This window comes from Mesocricetus auratus, unplaced genomic scaffold (genome assembly GCF_017639785.1).
Source record: "Mesocricetus auratus isolate SY011 unplaced genomic scaffold, BCM_Maur_2.0 Super-Scaffold_100022, whole genome shotgun sequence".
Lineage (NCBI taxonomy): Eukaryota > Metazoa > Chordata > Mammalia > Rodentia > Cricetidae > Mesocricetus > Mesocricetus auratus.
In genome coordinates, this window is record NW_024429203.1 from 37,316,945 (window position 1) to 37,344,624 (window position 27,680).

General features: G+C 36.0%; 1 protein-coding gene and 1 pseudogene across 8 annotated transcripts in view; one reads left to right on the forward strand and one right to left on the reverse strand.

The window, feature by feature from the left end:
• Positions 1 to 27,680, reverse strand: part of Neo1 (neogenin 1) — a 165,292-nt gene that overhangs the window by 95,738 nt on the left and 41,874 nt on the right. For all 8 annotated transcript variants that reach the window (XM_013112950.3, XM_013112951.3, XM_013112949.3 and 5 more), the window contains exons 3-5: positions 22,700 to 22,975; positions 19,793 to 19,946; positions 16,520 to 16,656 (exon numbers count right to left, since the gene is read on the reverse strand). In XM_013112950.3, the coding sequence (XP_012968404.1) occupies positions 16,520 to 16,656; positions 19,793 to 19,946; positions 22,700 to 22,975 (567 nt within the window). The remainder of the gene's footprint in view (positions 1 to 16,519; positions 16,657 to 19,792; positions 19,947 to 22,699; positions 22,976 to 27,680) is intronic.
• On the forward strand, positions 6,835 to 8,510 carry LOC121133559 (annotated as a pseudogene).

Consider the following 27,680-nt stretch of genomic DNA (forward strand, 5'->3'; position numbering starts at 1 on the left):
CTAGGATGTTCAAACACTTTATAATGACATGAAGCATATCATCAGTTATTCAAACATGGAGGCATGAAAGGCACATGGGAGAGATTAGCAAGAAATGCTAGAAAACTCTAGAGTGATAAATCTGTTAATTATCTAGACTTGTGATATTTTCATGGGTATACACATTCAGCATTAAATTTACACCTTACATATATAGTGTAGCAAATTATAGCAGTAAAGCTGCTTAAAAATACAGATACTATTTTAACCTACTTGAAATAAACTATTTGAAATTTATATGCCAAAGAATTGGTATTCAGAAGACATTTTTAAAAAGTCTCCAACTCAATAAAAACTGTCAAAGAATGGACAATTAAAGGACAAATAAAAATATCCAATAAAAACCAGAAGAGACATTAGACCTCCCTAATAAGATATGTATTTTTCTTGTTTCATTTGCACAGAACATAACACTTAACATCAATACAAGTCATGGATAAACCACTACTGTCTCATTACTGGTGGGTAAGTTAAGTATCTCACTTACCTGAGGGGCAATTCATCAAAATGTGTTAACATAAATACTTTTTACTTTAGCAATGACAGTTTAGATGGTTAATCTTAGTTGTCAAGCTGACTACATCTAAAATGAACTAAAAGCCAAGCAGCTGGGCATACATGTAAAGGGTTTTTCTTGGTTGTATTATTTGAGGTGAAAGACCCATCACAGGTTCTGGTAGCAGCCCACATAAAAGACATGGACAGGGGAAGTCTTTGCTTTTTGTCTACTTGCCTTCACTCTGGGTGGCAAGTTCATCTATCCTGTTCCTGACACATCCCTTCATTGGTGCTAGACTTACTTTTTCAAGATTCTAACATTAGACTGAAGACTGGAAGCTCTCTAGAACTTTCATGGGGATTTCAGCACCAGATTAGGGCTTAAAACACCCAGTTTTACAGACTGAACAACTATCAAATCCTTGGCCTTCCAATAAGAAGACAGCCATTATTGAACTACTCAGACCATGGCCTGGAAGTCACTTTAACAAATTCCATATATATAAGTATTTTATTCATAACTAATCTAACTACTAGTTCATTCCATTAGTTCTGTTCCTTTAGAAAACCCTGAGGAATATAGCAGTCCCTGGGGAAAATAAATAATAAAATAATAAAAAACAGGTATATAATTGGGCATACACAAAACTGTGTTACTTAAAGCAGAGAGACCCTAGAAACTATTAAATACTAATTATGAGGCTTGAATAAACAAATGAGCATTCTGGACTACTACTTTCACCAAATAAGTAGTCCATTTTTATGAATAACATCATAATTCAAAAGGTAGCCACCTCCAATCATTTAAGCAATCTATGGTTGATTTTCTGCTGTAATGGCTGAGCTGAGTAGTTTCAACAGGTAGCAAGGCCAATAAGACTAACACTGTTACTACATTTTTTTTTTTTTTTTTGGTTTTTCAAGACAGGGTTTCTCTGTATTGTTTTGGAGGCTCTTACTACATATTTTTAAAAGTTTTTAAGTCTGCTATAAGGCCATTACATATAATGCAAATTTGAATGTCATGATGTAATATAGATTTGTACGCTGTCATAGAAAGAGCTATGACAGACAACAGAAAAAAAAACATGCAAAGAAAAAAAAAGAATAGTATTTCATTTTAAGAAAAACATGCCCTGTGCCCGGGGACTGCCACTGACTCTCCCATCTTGGAAGGAGCCAACACACTCCAGCATCCTGGTGTCCTTCTCCACCCACGGGACCAGGACTAGGACCAGGAAGAGGAGAACTACCAGAGTATTGGACTTGCTTGCACCCACCAAAAGAGAACCCTGGTCCCCTACCCACCAGGAGAGGAAGAAGCTCTTTCTGTACCCACTGGAAGAAGGGATGGGAAGGAGACAATACAAAAACACTCGGCAACAGAAAAACAAATATGACACTGCCAGAGTCTAGAGACTCTACACCAGCAAGATTCAAACATCCAATGCAAATGAAGCAGAAGAGAATAACCTTAAAAACAACTTCATGAAAATGATAGAGGCCCTCAAAGAGGATATAAGAAAATCCCTTAACGAGATAGAAGAAAAAAAACAAAAAAATGTGAAAATGGAAGAAAAAACAAACCAAAAAATGCAAGAGAAGAAAAAATTTAAAAATGCAAGAAATGAAGGAAAAGACAAAGCAAAAATTGCAAAAAAAAAAAAAAACAATTCAAACAATTCAACAAAGGGTTCACAGCTGAAATAGAGACAATAAAAAAAACCACAGTCTGAAGGAATGCTGGAATTGAAAAGCTGGGCAAATGGTCAATGTACTACAGATGCAAGCATAACCAACAGAATACAAGAAATGGAAGAGAGAATCTCAGGTGTTGAAGATACACTAGAAGAAATAGATACATCAACCAAAGAAAATCTTAGGTCCAACAAATCTCTAACACAAAATAGCCAGGAAATATGAGACACCATAAAAAAACCAAACCCAAGAATAATAGGTATAGAAAAAGGTGAGGAAAACCACCTCAAAGAGGCAGAAAACATATTCAACAAAATAATAGAAGAAAACTTTATCAACCTAAAGAAAGACATGCCAATGAAGGTACAAGAAGCTTACAGAACACCAAAAAGAGTAGAACACAAAAAAGTCCCCTTGTCACATAATAATCAAGACCCCAAACATACAGAATAAAGAAATATATTAAGAGCAGCTAAGAGTTACATATAAAGGCAAGCCTATCAGAGTCACAACTGACTTCACCATGGAAATTCTGAAAGACAGATGGTCCTGGATAGATATTCTACCAACACTAAGAGACCATGGATGCCAACCCAGACTACTATACCCAGCAAAGCTTTCAGTCACTATAGATGGAGAAAACAAGATATTCCACGACAAAAACCAGATTTGAATAATACATATCCACTAACCCAGCCCTACAGAAGGAAAACTCAAACCCAAGGAACTTAACTATAACCAGAAAACCATAGGCAACAGATAATGCCACTTTACCAACAGCCAAAAGAAAAATGGGGTGGAAATCCACATACGATTCCACCAACAACCATTCCAAAACAAACAAGAATGAGCAATCAATGGTCATTAGTATCCCTCAATATTAATTGTCTTAACTTACCCATAAAAAGACACAGGCTAACAGAATGGATTTGAAGACACAACCCATCCTTCTGCTGCATACAAGAAACACACCTCAGCTTGAAAGAAAAGACATTACCTCAGAATTAAGAGTTGTGAAAAGATTTTCCAATCAAACAGACCCAAGAAACAAGTAGGGAGAGTAATCCTAATCTCTAATAAATTAGACTTTAAACTAAAATCACTCAAAAGAGATGAAGGAGGTCATTTCATACTTATCACCACCAAGATGAAGTCTCTGAACATTTATGCCACAAATACAAAGGCATTCATGTTTGTAAAAGAAACATTATTAAAACTCAAATCATATATAAAACCTCACACACTTAGAGTGGGAGACTTCAACACCTCACTCTCAGCACTAGACAGGACTACCAGACAGAAACTTAACAGAGAAGCAAAGGATCTAATAGGAGTTATAACCCAATTGGGTTTAACAGACATCTGTAGAACATTCCATTCAAACACAAAAGAAGGTATCTTCTTCTCAGAGCCACATGGAACCTCAACAGGTACAAAAAAACTGGAGTAACTCCACGTATCTTATCAGACCACCATGCTTTAAAGTTAGAATCCATCAACACAAATTGCAGAAATCCTACAAACTCATGGAAACTGAATAATACATAATTGCACCATTCCTGGGTCAAATAAATTAAAGAATTCCTAGAATTCAATGAGAATGAAGACACTACATACCTTATGTTATGTCCCATACTTATGCAACACTTTGAAAGCAGTGCTAAGAGGAAAGTTCATAGCACTAAGTGCCAACATGAAGAAATTGGAGAATAGCCACACTAGAGAATTTGCAGCACAGCTGAAAGCTCACCTCAGAGGAATAGATGCCAGGAAATAATCAAATTGAGGGCTGAAATCAATAAAGTAGAAACTAAGAAGACAATACAAAGAATCAGTGTAATGAAGAGTTGGTTCTTTGAGAGACAGACAACCTTTATCCAAACTTACCAAACAGCAGAGTATGAACATGCAAACTGACAAAATCAGAAATGAAAAGGAGAACTTAACAAAGAACACTCAGGAAATATAGAAAATAATCAGGTCATACTTTGAAAAATTATCCTCCACAAAATTCAAAAATATAAAGAAAAAGGACACTTTTCTGGATAGATATCACTTGCCAAAATTAAATTAAGAACAGATAAGCAATGTAAAAAGACCTATGGCCCCAAAGAAATAGAAGAAGTCATCAAGTCTCCCAACCAAAAAAAGTCCAAGCCCAGATGATCTCAGTTCAGAATTCTACCCAAAATGCAAAGAACAGCTTATACCAACTCTCCTCAAAGCATTCCACGCAACAGAAGCAGAAGGTGTTTTGCCAAATTCTTTTTACGAGGCTTCAATAACATTGATGCCCAAGCCACACAAAGACACAACTAAGAAAGAGAATATCAAACCAATATCCGTCATGAACATTGATGCAAAATTACTCAATAAAATACTGGCAAATCAAATCCAAGAACACATCAGAAAAATCATCCAACATGATCAAGTAGGTTTCATCCCAGAAATGCCGGGATGGTTCAATATACAAAAATCCATCAATGTAATCCACCATATAAACAAGCTGAGAAACAAAAAATCACATGATCATTTCACTAGATGCTGAAAAAGCCTTTGACAAAATTCAACACCCCTTCATGATAAAGGTCTTGGAGAGATCATGGATAACAGGAACATACCTAAACATAATAAAAGCAATATACAGTAAACCAATAGTCAACACCAACTCTCTCCATACCTCTTCAATATTGTACTTGAAGTTCTAGTTAGAGCAATAGGACAACAAAAGGAGATCAAGGGCATAAAAATTGGAAAGGAAAGGTCAAATTTTTACTATTTGCAGTTGATATGATAGTTTACATAAGTGACCCAAAAAAACTTTACCAGGGAACTCTTACAGCTGATAAATACCTTCAGCAAAGTGGCAGGATACAAGATCAACTCAAGAAAATCAGTAGCCCTACTATATACAGACAATAAAAAGTCTGAGAAAGAAATCAGAGAAACATTACCCTTTACAATTGCCACAAATAACATAAAATACCTTGGGGTAATGCTAACCAAACAAGTGAAAGACCTGTATTGAAAGAACTTTGAGTCTTTAAAGAAAGAAATTAAAGAAGACACCAGAAAATAGAAAGACCTCCCCTGCTCTTGGATAGATAGGATCAACGTAGTAAAAATGGCAATCTTGTCAAAAGCAATCTACACATTCAATGCAATCCCCACTAAAATACCAGCACAATTCTTCACAGACCTCTAAAAAACAATTCTCAACTTCATATGGAAAAACAAAAGACCCAGGATAGCCCCCCCCCAAAAAAAAACCCTGTTCAACAAAGCAACAACTGGAAGCATCAGCAACCCTGACTTCATGCTCTATTATAGAGCTATAGTCCTGAAAACAGGTTGGTATTGGCACAAAAATAAACAGGTAGACCAATGGAATCGAGTTGAACACCCCAATATTAACTCATACACATATGAACACCTGATCTTTGACAAAGAAGCTAAAATTATACAAGGGAGGCAGAGGCAGGTAAATCTCTGAGTTCAAGGCCAGCCTGGTCTACAGAATGAGTTCTGGGACAGCCAGACAGGGCTATACAGAGAAACCCTGTCTCGATAAACCAAAAACAAGCAAAAACCCTCAGCTATCAATAAATACAACATGGATGAATCTTAAATTCTAGACTTCATGAAATAAGCCTTATACACTACAGGTGATATGACTACTTTCACGTAAAGCAGAGTTGATCTACACTGGAAAACTCAAAAGAACAGATGCTCTGAGATTTGTAAGGAGAGGATGAGAAGTGGTGTGTGGGAGTTTTCAACATTGATGGTAATATTTTACATCCTTATAAGTATTTTGGTTGTATGGGAAGGAACAACTGTTGGAGCTCATGAACAGTAAACTTAGTATTTGTGTGTTTTAGTGCACATTAATTTTATTTCAAAACAAGAGAGAGCTACAAACAAAATATTATATTCCTGGGACTAAATGACATGGGTTATTAGCTAAGAGTACAGTTGCATTTGTTTTGTTCTCAGCACCCACGTAGTGGCTCATACCCACGTTTAATTCCAGTTCCAGAGTATCTGATGCCCTTTTCCAGCTTCCACAGACACCAGGCACACACATGATGCACAGACAAATATGCAGGCAAAACAGTCATATACATGAAATAATTTTTTTAAAATATCATCTTAAAATATTAAAATTCTAGATAAGGTATGAATGATGAATTCTCTGGGTATACCTACAACTTCAAAAAATTATCAAAAAATTGATACTGAGCTAGGAGGTGGTAGCAAACACCTTTAATTCCAGCACTAAGGAGGCAGAGACAGGCTGATATCTATGAGTTCCAGGCTAGCCTGGTCTACAGAGTGAACTCTAGGACAAACAGGGCTACACAGAGGAAAACAAATGAATAGGAAGGGAGGGAGGGAGGGAGGGAGGGAGGGAGGGAGGGAGGGAGGGAGGGAGGGACAGATGGATGCATGGATGGGGTAGAATGATGGATAGTTGATAAAGCAATTATCATAAAACATCAGTTAAAGATAGTTATAAGGTTATTTCAACATTTTTAAAATTTTGGAGTGCGGCACAGGGCCAGGGATTGGCAGTGCTCCGTGGCCCGGCGGAGTGGTGTCTGTTATGAATAATCAAAAGCAGCAAAAACCAACGCTATCAGGTCAGCGTTTTAAAACCAGAAAAAGACATGAAAAAGAGAGGTTTGACCCTACTCAATTTCAAGACTGTATTATTCAAGGCTTAACTGAAGCTGGTACTGATTGGAAGCAGTAGCTAAGTTTCTTGATGCTTCTGGAGCAAAACGTGACTACTGCTGCTAGGCAGAAACACTCTTTGACATTCTGGTGGCTGGCGCCAGGGGGTACACTGGCAGATGACATGATGCGCACAGATGTCTGTGTGTTTGCAGCACAAGAAGACCTAGAGACCATGCAAGCATTTGCTCAGGTTTTTAACAAGTTAATAAGGCGCTACAAATACCTGGAGAAAGATTTTGAAGATGAAGTTAAAAAGTTATTGCTCTTCCTAAAGGGATTTTCAGAGTCAGAGAGGAACAAGCTCGCTATGTTGACTGGGGTTCTTTTGGCTAATGGAACACTTAATGCATCCATTCTTAACAGCCTTTATAATGAGAATTTGGTTAAAGAAGGGGTTTCAGCAGCATTTGCTGTAAAGCTCTTTAAATCACGGATAAATGAAAAAGTCATCAATGCAGTGGCTGCAAGTCTCCGGAAAGTCAGCATGGACAACAGACTGATGGAGCTGTTCCCTGCCAATAAGCAAAGTGTGGAGCACTTCACCAAGTATTTCACTGAGGCAGGCTTGAAAGAGCTTTCGGAATATGTCCGCAACCAGCAGACCATTGGGGCACGGAAGGAGCTCCAGAAGGAGCTTCAGGAGATGTCCCGCGGGGATCCCTTCAAGGACGTAATTTTGTATGTCAAGGAGGAGATGAAAAAAATAATATCCCAGAACCAGTTGTCATTGGGATAGTCTGGTCAAGTGTGATGAGCACCGTGGAATGGAACAAAAAAGAGGAGCTTGTAGCAGAACAAGCCATCAAGCACTTGAAGCAATACAGCCCTCTGCTCGCTGCCTTTACTACCCAGGGTCAGTCTGAGCTGACCCTGTTACTGAAGATTCAGGAGTACTGCTATGACAACATTCACTTTATGAAAGCCTTCCAGAAAATAGTGGTGCTTTTTTTATAAAGCTGAAGTCCTGAGTGAAGAGCCCATTCTGAAGTGCTATAAAGATGCACATGTTGCAAAGGGGAAAAGTGTCTGCCTTGAGCAGATGAAGAAGTTTGTAGAATGGCTCAAAAGTGCTGAAGAGGAATCAGAGTCTGAAGGTGAAGAAGGTGACTGAATTTTGAAACAACATCCTCAGTAAAGCAAACAGGAGTTGTAGATAAAATGTCATGTCTCATGTGTCCTGGTTCTTACATTTTTCTACCTCCCTATATCAAGCATGATATAAGGGCTTTCATGGCAATTTTTATTTTAACTGTTTTTATGGTTCCTGGAAACGGTGGGTTTGGTTTCTGAAGCCGTGTGTAAGGGGCTGCAGGGGCTGTAGAACTGAATCTGATGTCGTTGGTTTGTCAGTTACCTTCTACCTCCTGTATTTTCTACTGTAATAATGTGATGTAAGGCCTTCAGCAATGAGCAGTTAACTTTATTCCCTGGGTTTTCTATATAAACAGTTTTCAATATATGATTTGGTTAAAAATAATTTGTTACAAAAAATTCTGTTTGCAAATTAAACTGTAAAAGTATCCAAAATCTCAAAAGGCAATGATTTGTGTGATAATTTAGTATGTCCAGAGCCGTTCATCAGTGAAAATCCTGTAGACAATTGAATTTGTAACATGAATCTGGAGTGTTTGGACCATTGGTTATATGTGAGCATTTTATTGTACTTTTAATCCCTGATGTTGTTTGCTTTCTAGAGAGCAAACTTGAGTTAAGAACTCACACATGGCAGAGGTAAGAAGAAGAAAACTGAGCTTATTCCTAGAAAGTTGTGTGTTCATTTGTATCTTTCCAGGTGGATAAAGTAGATACTCTTCATACAAACATTCTACTCAGGACATAGCTAGGCTGTGAGGAAAGGGTTCCCAAAGGACTATGAGTCACTAACCCGTGAGATTGTTGGGAGTGTTTCGGGTGAGCATGTTCTAACAGGATCTAAACACAATTCCCTTTCCTGTTGTGAGGTCACAGGAAGTCATAGCCATCTCCCACTTGTTGTCTGGGCCTGGATTCATTTTGCTATATTCAAACACCTAGTAACATACCCTAGTTGTCATTTTTTCTTTTCTTTTTTCTTTTTTAATTGCCATGAGCCAAATACTTCCTTTAAAAGATTATTCCATTTATTTTAATGGCTGCCTTTTTCATAGCTTTTCTTTTTGTTATCTATTTGTAGTTGGTAGGGGGAAAAATGTAGCCACATTTTGGAAAGGTTAAAAGTGAACATTTTGAAAGTTTCTTAATTGGTAGAAGAAAATATTCTAGAATAATGCCACCAGAGACTTTGTGGAAATTGCCCATTTTGAAGGTGCCATTCTTAGAAGCCAATAATTTGGTATTTAAAGCTTGAGAGAATAACATGTAATATAATTTGAAAAAAAGGTATAGTAGCCTTGAGCATTATAACAAAAACATTGATGGGTGGGGTGAATTTGTAAAATGAATGATTTTGATAAAGTTTTATGCACAGGCAAATGTACTCATTAGATTCTGTGTAGTGATCTGCTTTTCCTTTGTAATTTGTAGTCCTAAAAAGAAATTTTTTAAATAAAGTCCATCCTTACATTTAAAAAAAATAAAAAAATTTTTAACATGTGGAAATGTTCTCACCTCAGTAAACATTTTCAGCATTGACTCTTAAGGCTTTGGATATGCTCTATACACTACCATATAAAATCTGTGTTTTATTCAACATCCAACAGAACTGAGAGTTCCAACGAATGACAGCAGAATGCTGGCTGATCATCATGATGGATGGGAAGAAAACATAAGGTCGATTCCATAAATGAGGCTAGAGATATTTTTTAAAAATGGGATGAATAAGAGGAGAATGGTATGAGGCTATGGTTTCAGGAAAGGTGATATGGGGCTGGAGAGATAGCTCAGTGTTAAAAGCACCGAGTGCTCTTTCAGAAGACTGGGTTCAATTCTAAGAACCAGCATTCCATAACTGTATCTATAGTTTCAAGGTATCTGATGTTCTATTGTGTCCTCTGTAGATATCAGGCACACACACAGCACAGAGACATACATACAAGCAAAATGCCCATACCTAATTTTTAAACTTAAAAAAAATGATTGAAACATTATCTGTATATTAGTGACAATATTAACAGTGCCATGAAAATGGTCAATTCAGAAATTGTCAATTTGTTCCCACAAAATAGAAATGGAAATTTTTCTTTTGGGGGTAGATGGAGTTTATCATCACGCACTATTACAAATGCTATGAGAAAAAGGGAAAATTCCTCTGTTTTGTTTCGTTTTTTTTTTAAAGCAACTCATGACCCATATTAACTGTTATCAACAATCTCAGATGACAGGAAATACACCACCAGCTAATTCACGTCACAGCATGAGTAGACATCCCAAGAGTTAATGATAAGATAGTAAGTCTAAAATATTTAACAGATGAAAAATGAACTTATAACCTTTTCTGCAATAACACTCACTATGGCATTTCCTACAGCTATAACTTCTTTTAAAAAAAACAAATCAGACAAGTATGACTGCATTTATATATACATACCCGGAGATATTATTATGCACACATGTATATGCACATACACACACACATATTTCTCATCAACTATTTTCCCCATCAGGAAAAAAAAAACTTTCATTATGGGACAAGGCTCAAAACAAAATTTTCCAAATGGGTTTCTGTAGTACCAATGACTTCTCTGTACTCAGTAAAAAAAAGAGAAAGAAATGACTTCATGTGACACTCATGAACAGCACAGCTTGAACTCTACCACACAGATTCAGAAACAAGGCATTATTAATACAGCAGATGCCTGGCATTGTAACAAATAGCCATTACTCTGCCCTGCTCCAAACAAAATTGTTATTCTTTTTATTTTAAAAACTGTAGATTAATTTTGTCTGGTTTTGAACATTATAAAAGTGGAATTATACTTTTTTGTGCCTAGCTTCGTTTGTGAATCCTTCTGAGATTTTTTTTTATGCTTTTGAATAGAGGTGGCCTGCCAATTTCCATTGCTGACAAAATGCTATGCTGGGTTTTGATGGGCATCTGAATCATCAACAGTTTTGATTTCTTGTGAATAAATATGGCAGGAGCATTACTGAGCATGACTTTTAATGCCAGTGTCACTTGTTATAAGCACACTCCATTGTACCATAGGATATTTTTATGTATACAGTTTTAATAGATTTTGCCAAATAGGCTTATTTTTGTAATATTGTGGAATCAAACCCAAATGGTATCTCTAGCTCTCCAAACAGTATTTTAAAATGTTATTGGTGTATATACCTATTAATAGCTCATTAAAGTCTCTAGTGTTCCTTGCCCTTAGATATTGTAAGTCTTTTGAACTAGCACTTTAGTAAATAGAAACATTTGCCAAATACATGGGAGCCTTGCCTGAAGTTTACCAACATTGTTATTTGCAAATGACCAATTTTGGCTTTGCTGACACTGTTTTGATGTCTTTCCCCAACCTTTTATTAACTTTTACTTAACACTTCCTTTTTCTATTTTCTTTGGTTTAAATTTACTACTTTTAGCATTTGTGAGGTTAATGTTGATGATTTTTGAGACACAAAGGGGCAGGGGGAGGGAGGGAGGGAGGGGAAGGAGGGAAGGAGGGAGAATCCATTGAAGACTACAAACTTCCCTCAACTTCTGCTAGGTCCTATCATTAGTAGTTTATACTATTTTCTAAATTTTTGTTGCTAATTTCCTTTCTGACTCCCAAACAACAAAACAGGTCTATTTAGTTGTTATATAGCATCATGCTAACGTCCATAACGTTTTTTTAATAGGTTAGCTAGCCCAGAACTTTACAAATGCTAGGCAAACACTTTATGACTAACCTATAATTCCAACCATACAAATGTCAACTAGATCAAATTGTTACTTGTGCTATTTAGTTGTATTGTATTTGTTTATACTCATTTTTGAGTTTGTATAACCTATTAATTACGGAAATATGATTGCTATTTTAGTTTTGTCTATTCATAGTCTTGTCAATTTTTTTATATATTTTGGTATTCATTATATAGATCTTTGGATTTTTAAATTTTCTTGATAGGTTAGCTATTTTAAAAAATATTTTTAAGCCAGGGCATGATGCCTTACACTTGTAATTAAGCACTTGGGAGGCCAAAAGCAGGTGGATCACCACAAGTTTGGCTCAGTCTAAACTACAGAGATCCTATGTAAAAAACAAACCAAAAAAACTCTTAATGCTTTTGATTTTAATTAAAATTTTAATTGATAAAACTTCTATACATTTATGTAAGATACGTCATTGTGATGTATGTAAATATAGAATGGCCAAACTAAACTATTTATTATCCATATACTTATGTGTTTTATGGTGAAAACTTGTCTATTCTCTCAACAGTTTTCAAGTAGATAAAACATTGTAACCATTCTGCTCTTTGATTCTATGATTTTGCTATGTTAGATTCTATTTATAATCAGATCATGCAGCATTTGTCTTTCTGTGCTTACTTCTCTTAGTATAATGTCCTCCAGGTTTACCCATGTTATTGCAAATAACAGAATTTCCTTCTTTAAGGCTGTTTCTTTTTTTTAAAGGCTGTGTTTCTACTGTAGTAACTTTATTATTCATTAATCCATGATGACAATAAGTTGATCCCATGTCTTAGTTACTGTGTAATGTGCTACAATGAGCATGGTTGAATAAATTCAATTTTTGGCACAATGAATTTCATCTGGACAGACATCCATATATAAAGAATTATTGGATCACAAAGTATTAATCTCTCATCAGATGTATGGTTTGAAAATATTGTCTCTCATTCTGTAGTTGTCTCTCCAAGATTCCTTTATTCTTTACAATTTTTCAGTTCCATGCAATCCTATTTGTCTGTTTGCTTTTCTTGCCTGTGTTTTTATGTCACATCAAAAAAAAAATGACAACAACAAAGACACCCTTTCCTGAAGTCAACATCAAGAAACTTTATCCTTATGTCTTCTTTCAGCAGCTTTAAGATTCAATCTTCAGCTTAAATCTTCAATTCACTTTAGGTTGACTTTCATATATGATATAAAAGTAGGGTCCAATTTTTGTCTTGTGAATAAGGCTATCTGTTCTTCAGCACAATTTACCAAAGACTACCTTCCTCAATGTATATTCTTGGCAACAAGAAAAAGCAACGTACGTGGCCTCTAAAATAGAAATTTTAGAAGTAACTTATTATTTCTGCCATACTCTCACAATCCAAATAAAGCCTACCTGAATTAAAGAACAAGAGACATAAACCCTAGCTCCCAAACAATGGGGTTGTGTGATGATCAATGTAAGTACTAGGAAATGAACTCAGGTTTTCTGGACATCTTCTGGAAGACCAGCCATCTCTCTTAACTGCCTGAACCATCCTTCCAGCACGGTTTTCTTATTTTCTATCAAAGATAATACCAAACATGATTCTGTTTATTCTTTTTGTTTATACATTTTCACTCAAATTCATTTTCTTTCAGTTGAAAAGTCTACTATTCTTATAATGCTATCTGTCTTTCCCCCTTGAAACTGAATTCTCAGTTGTACATTTCAAAACTGCATAATTGTAACTGTCCTAGCAGGACAAAAAATATTCTAAAGACAGATATTTGTATAGTTCTCTTTGACTATCAGACTAGTAAGTAATGGCCACCAAGACCCAGAATTTCTCCAGGAAGCTCACGATCCATCAGCAGTGAAGGGCAAGACCACACCTTGACCAGGACTGCTGAGTTATGTATACCACAAAACCCTAATGTTTTGTCCATAACCATATGAACAAAAGACCTGAAGAAAACTACTGGAGCAAAACCAACAGCTAACAAGTATGACAGATCCATTTCATTTGATGCTCTTAACCACTTCAGGATTTTATGACAGTCATAATTCAAAACTTAAAAGATAGAGGTCTTAATTTGTTCTTTGCAATGTGACTACATTGAGTAAATCTTTCCCTGTGAACTTTTCACTGTTATTTTTCTCTTTAATTGGCCTGTTAAGGACAGGTGACTGATCCTAACTTGTCAGTGCTGCCAGGGACAGGTTCTGATCCTGACAACTCTGGTCTCAGTACGGCAAGTAAGAGTTGGACCTTATTCCTTTTTTTATTGCCTATTCTTGTGCCAATAACATGGTGGGTTGAAAGGTAGTAAATTTTAATATATAAAATCTCTCTCTTTGTAGTTTTCTCTAATAAACTTACTTTAAGAGCACTTTTTTCCAAGTATAGATTTTAAAATGAAACTGGTTATAAATATTAAGATGTATATATTGCCTATATTTTAAAAATTCAGTTAATAACTAGATGTGATGGCACAGGCCTATAATTTCAGTACTTGGGAGAAGGAGGAAGGAAATTGAGGAGTTAATGGGCATCCTTGGCTACTTAGTCTGACACTGAACTACCTGAAACCCTGGAACTAAAACAAAGCTAAGGTTATCCAGTTCACAGGCAGAACACCAATTAAGAGTCCACACAATGGACTCCAAAAAGGAAGAACAGAAAACAACCATATGGACAAAAGTCCTCAAGAAAAATAGTAGGGCAATACCAGCAGCTAACAAGTAAAACATACATTTCATTTAATGGTTTTTTGTTTTGTTTTGTGTTTTCAGAGACAGGGGTTCTCTGTGGCTTTGGAGGCTGCCTTGGAACTAGCTCTTGTAGACCAGGCTGTTCTCGAACTCACAGAGATCCGCCTGCCTCTGCCTCCTGAGTGCTGGATTAAAGATGTGTGCCACCACCACCCGGCTCATTTGATGTTCTTAATAACCACCACAGGTAGGTAGAAGAAAATGATAGAGGACAAGAGAGAAGACTAGTACACAAGTATCTAATTAATGAGCAAAGAAAAAATGATCCACTAAGGAAGCAGAGACCAAAGACAGAGTTCATGAATATTTTATTTTTCCAACCCTTTCCACACAGAATTGAAGAACTAAACTGATCACCCTATAAAAAAATCTATACCTCCCTTTCCACCTAACCAAAAACATGAACTAATAAGCTCATCTGACATAATATTTATGTGAACTTCTCAACCTACTCTTTTGTTTTTCAGGAAGTACAAGCCAACCCACAAAAAGCAGAAGAGTATATAAGTTTTCTGTCTTCCACCAACACTGAACTCCAAACACTATGTTCACCACTTGCTCTTAAAAAAAAAAAATCTACCCTATGTCTGACTCTGAAACATAAAGAATATACATAGAAAAATTTTCACCTAAGATAGAATGCACAAGTTAATACACAAATCACAGATAACACATAGTATCAAATGAAATAACACAAGGAATCTTCTACTTCTATATATACAAGCAGGACTGGATTTCTCTAAAATTAACAGACACAATCCAAAGGAGTTTTATTGGAAACAAGTATATTAGTGACAGCACAGACAAATCAGAAAAGAGGATCAGCACTCTGCAAGTACTTTTCTAAATGGAAAAGGGCAGGAAAGACAGGGATAAAAAAGAGGCTTGTGTATATGCCACATTTATTTTCCGTGACTTCTAAATCAGGGAACCTAAAAAAGAAAAATGGGAGTAAAGAGAAAAGGAAAAAAACTATTCTTGCAGAGATGCTCAACATCAGCTTAAAAGAGAAATAAGTATCAAATCATCAAGCCAAGTGACATGGAAAGGCATCGTGCAATCCTTCTGGCATGATTATTCACCCCAAAGAAGGAAAGAACACAAATGCTCAAAGACATGGTTCAGGATCAGAGAACAGACATCTTTAGAGGAAAACATCCTGAGACAATAAAAGGACACAGAACCTTGCAGATGCCCCAGAATAGACCTTCTTCCTTGACAATATCATTACCACCACCACCACCACCATTACTATTACAACTATAAAAAAAATTAATATACAACACTGAGCTGGGAACTTTATAAAGATTAGCTCTTACACTTCAAGATAATCACAACAAAATAAGTACTCTTTTTAGTTCCATTGTACAGGTGATGAAAATGGAGTTCAGGAAGGTTATATAAATTTGCTATAATTGGGTAGGGGAGATGGCTCAGCAGTTAAATCACTTTCTGTGGAAGTAAGAGGACGAGAATTTAGATCTCCAGCACCTACACAAATGCCAGGTGAACAAGGCAGCTAACCTTGTGAGGCAGAAACAGAGAATCCCCACAGAAAGCTGGATGACAAGAATAACTTTATCAGCAAGCTCTGTGTTTGACTAAGCAACTTTGCCTCAAAGAGTATGATGAAGAAGATTCCTGTTAACATTCTCAAGCTTCCAAATGCACTCCCCCAACTTGTATACCAAATACATGTGAACACACACACACACACACACACACACACACACACACACACACACACACACGCGCGCGCGCGCGTGCGCGAGAGAGAGAGAAAAAAAATTTATTGTTGTATTTGGGAAATACAAGCTCAGAATTTGAACCCAAGTGACTTGGTCTATAAGTTTGTGTTTTAAATATTATGCTGTATTGTCTTTACCATATTATTCTTGAACAATCACTGGACCTAGAAAGTACACAATATTTTTAATTACACAATAATATTTACATACCTTGCACAGTAAGCTCTGCCTGAGCTTCAGTTGTCTTATTTCCATTATCAGCTATACAAAAATAAGTCCCAGCATCATCCTCAGTGAGGTCACTGATCTCCAAACTACCTCCTGCTAGCAAGACCAATCTTTCAGAGCTGGATTAAACAAACAAAACGATATATTTTAGCATGAGGAAAATAGTATCTGAGAGGCTCTTCACATAATAACATAGAGAAAATAATTGAACAGCATTGTTATGGTGATGGCTACAAATGGACTAGGATTAACAAAAAAATCAGAATTTAATTTCAATTTGTTTTGCTCATATTTTATATGCATAAATGCCACAGTGCACAATCTCTGGCACTTCTAGCTATTCCCAAAGAGTTATCACTTTTATGAGCAATTCAACTTCCTTCAGTCTATTCCTGTCCAGCTTTTGTTGGAAATTATATATTTTAAAGTCTGCAACTAATCTGAGACCAACTTCACCACAGCTATGCCATGCTGAGATTACTAATAAAAAGAAAAATAAAAGGGGTAAAATGTCAGATCAAACAGCAAGTCACAAGGTAGTGGCATTGAATGAAAGTTTCCTAAGGTGGCTTGGCTAGGAAGGGAGTTGGGGGATGGATATTAAAGAAAAAAAAAAAAGACAGGAAGGAAAAGGGACGGATAATTGCCACTAAGCAGCTCCCTGGGTGTGGTACTGGGCACAAATCAGCTATCATCCATCATTCCACTTAGAAGAATGTTGAATACTTTCATAAATCTATAGTGATATAAGCCTGTTTACATAAAAACTAAAATAATCCCATAATACAGAGGAAATCACAACTTAAAACTCTCAATTTTTATGAAGTTAAAAAGTTAAGTTAATCTAGAGACTTACAAAGTAGATCAATAGACAAAGATACCTGACACAAAGCAAGGAATATAATTCTGTGAGCACAGAATTAAAGCAACCACTTTAAATTTTTATTTATTTCATTATTATTTTCAGGCTGGTGTTAACTAAAAATGTAGTTTTGAAAAGTGAAAGAAACTGCAATATTTGGATGATCCTGTATGAACCAGTCATTAAAGTAGGGAGAAGAAAACTCCAATTTATACACTACCATTACTTATAGTATGTTAACCAGGCCCTTTTAAAATGACGACTTGCTCCTTTGCACTTGAATTTAGACCTACCATCCCCTACAACAAGGTATTATTAGATCACTAAATTATATTTTGTTGCTGCTCACCTCAAGCATTAACACTCATAAGATTCTCTTCTAAACAGAACCATTTCTACCACCCTCATTCTATTTACTTTTTTATCTGAGCATATATGAACAAAATTTAATAAACACTATTCATTCTTAGACATGTATAAAAAATCAACCTATAATATTTTATGTGTTTGTTTTCAAGATGTAATATAGATGCCTAATGCTTAAGACACTTTTTCTAGACAGCCCAGTACTATTGAGATTTCTAGACATTTCCCCCTTTAGTTTCCAAATCTCAAATCTGAAATCTAAATAATTTATTAGGTATAGTCCTCCCACACTTCTCCTAAGGTGCTGGCAAAAACAAAGACAGTATGAATAATTATCTACATCCAACCTGAAAGACTCCTGTGTTCTGTTACCTACTTCTGTTTTCTCACATTACACTTAGTAATTCAGCCAAAATATACTGTGGAACACTCTGCCTCCCCAGATAGGTACCCAATACTGTGCAAGGATCTGGACAGGCAAATACGAACAATGCTAACACTGGTAATTTCCTGCAGCTTTCTGAGACACTGATACAAGGCAGTGTTTTTCAGACTTTTCTGGATATAATCTTATAAAAGCAGAAAAACATCTAATTGGTCTTCAAAGTCTCCTGGTTTAGCTTTAAAGTTCATAGAAATATTATTAACCATAATATAGTCAGATTGGATTTAAAAACACTTGCTCTCAAAACACTTCAAATAAAGCTGGGAAGACATGAAATTTCCCCATCATGATTTGTTTCTATTGGCCCACTTAGAGTCAACCCTGAGAATTACATTTTCTAGGAGAACAATTCTCTAATACTCCATTGACAGTATCAGTATCAACCCCATTCTGCCTCTCTTGCCCCTAGAGTACTGTATCTTGAGTTTCTTCAGAGTGCTCACTCCAACATAATACTTCATATGTCTATTACTATCTCATCTTCCCCTTTAGAAGCAAAAACTCTTTTTACTGCTTGGTTCTTAGACATAGGAATGTACCTAAAATAGCATTCACAAATAATTCTTTGAATTCTTGAATAACTGCTGAGGGGGCACATAAAATTCCCACTTATATTCATTACATAAAAATCATTCTGCATCTTGTTTATACCATCATAATGCTATAGGGTATGATGAACTACATTTTACTCTAAATAGCGCCTAACAAAGTATTACTGTAATAGTAGTACTGCATACATACCTATTACTTTAGCATGGTTATCAGAAAACTATAATTTACATCTGAGGCATATTCTACACTTGTACTGGAAAACACCGCCTTAAAAGAGTCATTCTCAGCCAGGGATGATTTTGTTCCTTAAGGGATATTTGGCAAAATCTAGACACTCTCTGGGTCATCATAACTTGAAAATACTTTGGGCATTTAATGGACAGAGGCCAGGGATGCCAGGAAATTTACAATGCTTGTAAGAGCTGCTTTGGAAACAAAACATACCTAAGTACTGAACCATCACTGCCACTCCAGTTTTCTTGAGAGAATACAACGGAAGAAATTACCCACTTTGTAAGGAAGAGATAAGGGATTAAGAAGATGATGAGCAGTAACAGAGACGGCTCTTGTAGAAGATATATAACTTGTAAACATAGTATATGGCTTGGCAGGACTTTAAAAAGCAAAAACAAAGTCAGGTGTACTAATTGCCTCTAATGCCAACACTCAGGAAGAAGGAAGGCATTTACTTACACTGTTTGAGCAAAGAGAAAACTATCAATAGTGCATATAAGAGTAAAAAAGACTCAACCTGGTGAGGTCTGGCAGCTCATGTAACAATTTAGGGAATGAGACCCAATAAACTTAAGTATAATGAAGCTTAACAGCAACAACCCTTATTATTTTGAAAGCATGCTTTTTCTTTAAACATTATAGTTAGATACAGCATATAAGCACATTTCAAGGATGACATGAAAAGTATAATGTGCTTAAACGAAGCAGTTATTTTTTATGTACTGATACTTCCAAATAAGATTAGACCAAGTGTCCAGCTAAGGCTATGAAGGGCTCTTAGGCAGGCAGTATTTACCTTTCTGTGTCAAGCAGTTCCTCATTTTTCGTCCATCTAATGACTGGAGAAGGAAGTCCTGAGGCAACACATGGCAACACTGCACTCTGACCAGTAACTCTGGTCACAGAAGATGGTCGAATCAAAAATACCAAGTTTAGCATTTCCTCAGGCCCTAAGTTAATTTAAATGAAAGAATGATTAAATAAGAGACAAATGAACCTCACAACTTTAGCCATGAAAAACTGTGTGGCTCTGCGGCTTTATGTGACAAAACAAGCAACACTAACACAAGAAAATTACATCTGAACCAATAAACATTTCCCAAACACTTTCAATACACAAAGTATTCTGCTATGCTACATAGGAGTCTTAAAGATATATAAATGACAGTTCCCACCTACACAGTGCTTTCTGGTCAAATAAGCAAAATGTGACATGAATCTACACAACACCACTTGAGGAGTACAAACAGCAGAGACTGAACAAACTCATACCTGTGTACCCAACCTACTGAGAGAAATGTGAATCTCCTTTCCTTGCTTGTGTCTATTATTTCTAAATGTCTTCTAAGTTTTCATCTCTTTAAATTAACCTGTCAAGCCTGTCATGGTGATGTATGGCCTTAATCTCAGGAAGCAGAGGTAGAAGAATCTTTGTGAATTGAGGACAGTCTGTTCTACATAGGGAGTTACAGGTTAACTAGGACTACACAGTGAGACCCTGTCTTAAAAATGAAAATGAAAACCCAGAAAATTTAAACTTTCAATTCTTTGATTTTTTTAAATATAGGAACTATCTAGATCATCATATTTGTCTATCTATGTATGTTCACTTTTTAGAGTTGTACCTTTGCTGACATGGCCAAACTCCTACTGACAAAAGATAAGTATTCAACTTAATAGGGTTTTATTATTATAGAAGTTTGAAAGGAAAGATCATTCTCAGGTAGAAATGTAACTATTGCTCCCACTGACCCGCTGTCAGGAGAGGTGTTTGCTACAGCATGGTAACAACCACTAGAACTGCCTATAAACTTGTCTAGACAAAAAGTGATTGTTTTGTAGCCACAAGTAAACACTCCCTAATAGAGAAGTGACAATTCATGTCAGTGAATATACTTCTGCAAGTCACCCAGTGACAAGTCCTACCTTTAGATGTCAGCCAATCAATGGCTGAACTACTAGTTTCAAAGGCCGATACTTAGCTGTACCCATCTATGCAGCTAACACTGAAACAGGCTTCTGTGATTGAAATCAGACCTCTGTGTCTCTTAGCTAACATAATCTCAAAAACTCTGTAGGAGAGCAGGAGTTGGCTGTGCTCCAAATGACTGGCAAGAACAGCTCTCTTCATACTTAAATAAGCAACTATCCAGCATTTTGTCCTTATTTCAAGTACTAAGTTATGGTTCCAACCTGTGAAATCAGTAACCTTGTATTTCCGGACTAAATTCTGAGGAGCTGCTTGAATGCTAGCTATCAATTGCTTTAATTACTTACTAATACTTATAAATTTATTACTTATAAATGTAATCAATCAAATTTTAACAGAATTAAGTAAATTCATAACAAATACTTATTTTTCTATATACTAAACAAAATGTATTGTTCTCATTGAGCTCATATACTACTAATAGATTAAAGACAATACATTAGATACATGTAACTGATATGTTGCTATACTTTATAGAGGAAAGAAAAAGCATTGGAGGTGAAAATAGACTTATTTTCAACAGACTGTCCAAGGGACAATTCACTAATAAAGTGATATCTGATCACTGAAGAAAGAGAGTGAGACACACACACAAGATTCTAGACACGGAAAATAGCAAATAAAAAAGCTCTAAAATGAAAGCATTTGGGGAGTGTTCTAAAAGCATACACTAGTCACAACTGAGAGAAAAACAAAGCAGGAGAATGAAAGGAAAAGTGAAGAAGGGAAGAGGTATTAGATTATACAAAGGCCAAACATTTTAGTTGTGAATAACATGAAGAAACCATTAGGAAGAGTGCTGGCTAGTTTTTATGTCAAGTTGACAAAAGTGCTAGTCATATGGGGAGAGAGAACCTCATTTGTAAAAATGCCTCCATCATATTAGCCTGTAGACAAGCTTGACTATCACAGTGAGAAGACATAAAACATGAACTACCTTGAGCAAGATTCTTTTAAATTAAAAAAAAAAATCAAACTATGAAAGTATCCTATTGTAAGAAAGGTAGAGAATAGAGGCCTGACAAAAGATACAAAGCCATGGTGGCACACAACCTACAATCCTAGCTCTTTCTATGGTAGGCAGGAGGATCAGTTCCAGGTCATCCTGCTATAGCCCCTTAAGTGCTAGGATTATAGATGTATGTCACTATGCATAGCAATCCTGATAAATTTTCATTTTTACTTTATCTTATTTTGGTTAATTTTTGTTTACCATCATTATTTAAAACAACTCTCTACATAGCCCTGGCTGGCCTGGAAGTCAGAGATCATCCTGCCTCTGCCTCCCGAGTGCTGGGATTAAAGGTATGTGCCACCACACTCAGCCTCTGATAAAGTTTTAATAATACATTAACTAAACAGTGAGCACATTTTTTTTTTTCAAGACAGGATCTTACAATGAAGCTCTGGCTATGCTCTGACTATCCTGCAACACACTATGTAGATCAGTCTTGCCTTGAACTCAACAGAGATCTACCTGCCTCTGCCTCCCAAGTGCTAGGATTAAAGGTATGCACCACTGCATCTATGTTTAAACAATGGATTTTTATGGTATTTTCCCCCTGTTTTCTCTCTTTAAACAAAAACTGAAACCCACTATTATTAATAGTACTATTTCCCACATTTTAATGGCATTTATTAAAAGAAATTACAGCAGAACAATTTTATCCATTAAACACAAAACCGCCAGTCCTGATGATGGATTAATAATACCTTGAAGAACTTTCAATTCAGCTTCATCACTATACTTTGGTGGCCCACCACTTTCAACTATGCATCGGTAGAGTCCTCCATCTCCTTCAGTCACATTGCTGATAACCAGTGTTCCACTTGGAAGTTTGACAACCCTGTCATCCAGAAGAAGAGGCTGTCTGTTCTGTTCCCACCTTACAAATGCGACTAAATCTGCATTAACTTCACAATTCAAAATTGCACTGTTTCCAGCATATACTGAGGAAGGTTCTGGTTGGTTGGTAAATCTCGGAAGACCTGAACAATAAAGGAAAATAAAAAGTCATTAAATATTACTCTATAATGTAGTCATACAGGCTAGCACCAAGTCAGCTCATGTGGCCCCAACATATGCTGCCATTAGGGTCAAGAAGATCCATAGATCAAAAATTTAACTAGATACACAGATACAAAGCAAATAAATAACTACATTAAGGATACCCTGAGTCAGATTCCTCATACCTGGAAAAGCAAGGTGTGATATGAAAAAGAATAAATGTTAAGCCATATTCCATGATTTAGGTATCCATGTAGACTTATAGATTATCTAACTATAGATATAGAACTATATAGCTATAAAGACAGGGGTAAATACACATTTTATATACAGTCAATGAACTTACATTAATATTCAAACACACACACATATGCACCTATTTCCTAGTCCTGAATCGATGTCATTTCTTTAATAGTTAGTCCAAATGGTGACTTTATCTTGATTTCTAAATATCATTCTCCACTGCAAGGAACCAATGTTCTGGAGCAGAGACTGATTCTAAGAGTGGGACAGGGAAAGAACAAGGTGAAGTAGGTTTCTTACTTTATGGCACTATATGAAGCTGTAACCTTAAAATATAGAAGAAAGAACTATTTAACACAGAAATCAAGATTGAAAAGTGTCTAAAATAATGACACTAACACATTATTAATACATATATAACAATCTGTTGACTCACACTAATATCAACAAACAGTGGTGTAGAAGGAAAAGATCTACTGCATAAAGATGACAGAATTAGAAACAATCATTTGCCAACTACCATCTTAATAATTGACTCAGGCAATAATCTTTCAATGATGTTAAAACTACTAGAGAAAATTGATGAGGCACAATGTATTTGTAAAATGTCAACACTTCTTCCAAAGATAGTAATTACTAATTATAAAAACATAGCTTATTTTGAAGTGGAAATACTACACAGATCATATTAAGCAATAAAGCAGCCAGGCGGTGGTGGCACACGCCTTTAATCCCAGCACTCGGGAGGCAGAGGCAGGCGGATCTCTGTGAGTTCAAGGCCGGGCTGCACCGATGGCCTCCAAAACAATACAGAGAAACCCTGTCTCGTAAAAACAAAAACAAAAACAAAACAAAAAAGCAATAAAGCAAACATCATTAGCAACAAAACAGTACATACTTTAGTACACCACACTGAAAACATTACACTAATTTCATTGCATTTCTCCCAAAAATGCAAAATCTCAATCTCCTCAAAGGAGGAAATCAAATTCAAAATTAGACAAGAAAAACCTGAGGCTCTATTGTATATCAAAAGAGTATAAGGATGTAATTATAAAATGACACATGTAATCTTAGACCCAAAAGGAGGATGGTTTCTGCCCTTTTATTTTTATATGATCTGTGAAATCTAAATTAAATGACAGTATTACTTTAATTTCTTAATTTTGATGAAAGTCTATGGTTATTTAGGATAATGTTCTTGTTTTCAGGAAATGCACACTTACACATTCCGGCAGATACAACAGAGTAACATATCTATCACTAATTATCCTTAATAGTTCAGGTAAAAATGTGTATTTGAATAATGCGTTGTGTAGTTTTATGTCCTCTTGACAAAAGGTGGGGTTACCAGAGAAGAGGAAATTGAGAAAATGCCTCCCTAAGACTGCCCTGTTGGCAAGTCTGTGAGGTGGTGTCTTGATTAACAATTGATGTGGTGGGACCTACCTTTCAGGGGGTGGTGCTACCCCTGGACAGGTGGTCCTGGGAGCGATAAGAAAGCAGGCCAAATGAGCTATGGACAGCAAATCAGAAAGCAGTACTCTCTGTGGCCTCCACATTCATTCCTTTCTCCAGGTTCCTGCTCTGCTTGAGTATCCTACCCTAATTTACCTCCCTGATAGAGTGTGACCTTAGAGTTGTAAGCCAAAATAAATCTTTTCCAAGATGCTTTTGGTCTGTGTTTTATCATAGCAATACAAAACTAACTAAGGCAGGGATAACACAGTAGATGTTGAAAAATGTTAACTGGGAAACCTGGAAGGCATATGAAGACTTGTGAAAGCACATGAGATTTCTTGGTTCTATCTTTGTAACTATCCTTTAAGTTTGAAATTGCTGTAGTTGTAAATATTCTATAGATGCCACAAAACATAAAGGCTACGAGCATTAGGAAGCCACTGGAGTCCCAAACTTGAATTTAAATTTATTCCACCTTTCATGGTTATGTAAAAGTCGGTAAATTATTGATTCTAAGCCTTAGTTTCTTTATCATTTAAATGAAAACTAACAATCCTCATAGAGTGGTTTAAAAAGTTAATCTAAGTAGTTCATATGGTATACTGTCTGGCATATAAACACTCAAGTAGCTACTAATACTAACAATATCATAAAAGTAACTCTAATGTGTTCAGAATACAACAAAATGCTTCTGACTAGAAAAAAATTTTGAACAATTATTCTAGATTTTCTCGTTTTATAGTGAATTAGTAAAATAATAACGCCCAAGTTTTCTAGTACTGTTATGTATTTTTTGATTTTATGTCATGAAGATATTCAAAGAAAGAAATAAAGATAAATTTGTCTATATATCTACTCGGTAAAGACCAAAATATCAGAAAAAAGGTAACTATCAAAGATCAACACATAACCTAATAAAGTTAGGTAAGTGGAACTTAATAAATCAAAGAAAGAATTGTCTTCTAGTTGATTTTTAAAATAAAAAATACTCCCTGTAGAGGTCTTGTGAAAATGAGTAATTTTAAAAAGCATAAGCCCATAACAACATATGGGGATTTGTCAGACAAAAAAAAATTTCAAAAAGTTTCTGAATAGGGAAAGCAGATGGATAAACTAGTAAGTGACATACCAAGGCAAAGACTGCCTCAGCTTCCTGTGTCCCTGGTGCCTCTGGAGAAGTGCAGGAGAAAAAAGAGTGGGGGTGAGATGTGGAGTTGGCAAGAATGGATCGACACTGTCTGTATTTAGACCACGCCATTTCCTAACCTTTGAGCAGGAAACATAGATAGCCAGGCTACCCTCCAGGCAAGACAACAAAATTGTCATCTGTGCAGAAATGAGACAGTTCAGAAAAAGCAACCTCATATTAAATCTATGAAGTACCTCTTTAATAATCTCCAAAAACTTCCCTGCTTTCTGGTCATGGCTACGGGTAGTTCTGTTTACAACCGAAAATATCTGTAGTCTTTTAAAATGTCAAAGTTGGCAGTATCTTTTTAAAGTACTTTTTTAGACCTTTGTAAATAAATAATTTATAAATCAAGATGTTTCCCTCTTGAAGTACACAACTCAATATGAACAGAATGTGTCAGCATCTCCATCACCTAACTCTTTAGCATCCCCTAAGGAAACCACTCATTTATAATTCCTGTAATGCTATACTCATTTCCCATTTGCTGTCAGGTACTTAGCCGTAGGAAACTAATCAATTATTTCTCTCTATGAATGTCCCTATTCTGGACATCTTGTATATATGAGCTTGAACAGTGTACAGTCATTTCTGCCTGGCTTCTTTAACTTACCACAATATTTTTACAATTCATCCATGTGGTTGTACTATAACTTCATTCCTTTTTTATTGGTGAAGAATAGTCTACTATATATATATTTCATACTTTGATTATTCCTCATCTGGTAGACATTTAGGTTATTTCCACCTTTTATTTATTATGAATAGTGCCACTATAAATAGTAGACATGTACACTGTCATGTGGATGAATGTTCTCAGTTCTCTTGAATTGAGAACCGGGCCATATGGTAGCTCTGGCTAACATTTTAAGGAACTGTAAAACTGATATATTTTAAAATTACACAGATATAAACAAAAAACCAGCTTTTAACTGTAAGTGGAGAAATCAGGAGGAAAGGTCAGAAAGCAGATAATATTATATAGGGAACTCAATACTTTGCACTGCCAGTGCTAGGACTGGTTAAAAGACAGGGAGTGGAGTGGCTGGTAGAATGATAAGAAATGGGGCTAGAGAGGTGGGTGCATTCTCAAAAGAGGAATCAAGAAACCTATGATTAAAGAGCCTAGATATTAACAATGTTACAGAATGGTCTAAGTGTTCTGATCCCAGTGTAAAGACTAGACATGAAGGAGAACATAACAACAAGCAGGTGTAGGCTGTGGTAAGCAAAGTCAAGGGTCATCTCAGGAAGAAAAAAATAGATAAATACAGAAAAACTAGGAAGCCAAATACAATGGTTTTCATGGTGGGGTTTAATGAACAGGAGAAAGGAGATAGAGTAAGAGGCCAGAAAAGAGATGTTAGAGCACAAATGATAAGCAGAAGCCTGGCCTGAATGAACTTATAGAGGAAGTCAGTACACCAATTTACTTACCATACACATTGTAGAAAGAATTGGGGAGAGGGAGAAAAGAGAAGTGAAAAAGAGAATTATCACACAGGGTTAAATTGTGTCACCCTACTTTTATTTCTCCACCCCCAATCTGTGATTGTGGATGATTACTGCAGCACTAGGTGACACCCAAATTTAATTTTGAGTATTTGGCTACAAAGACAAAAGGGCCAAAATCCTTTTAAGTCAAGGATTCTCAACCCTCCTAATGGTGTGACCCTTCAATATGGATCTTCATGTTGTGGTGACCCCAACCATAAGATACTTTGGTTGCTACTTCTTAACTGTAATTTTGCTATTGTTATGAATTACAAAGTAAACATCTGTGTTTTCCAATA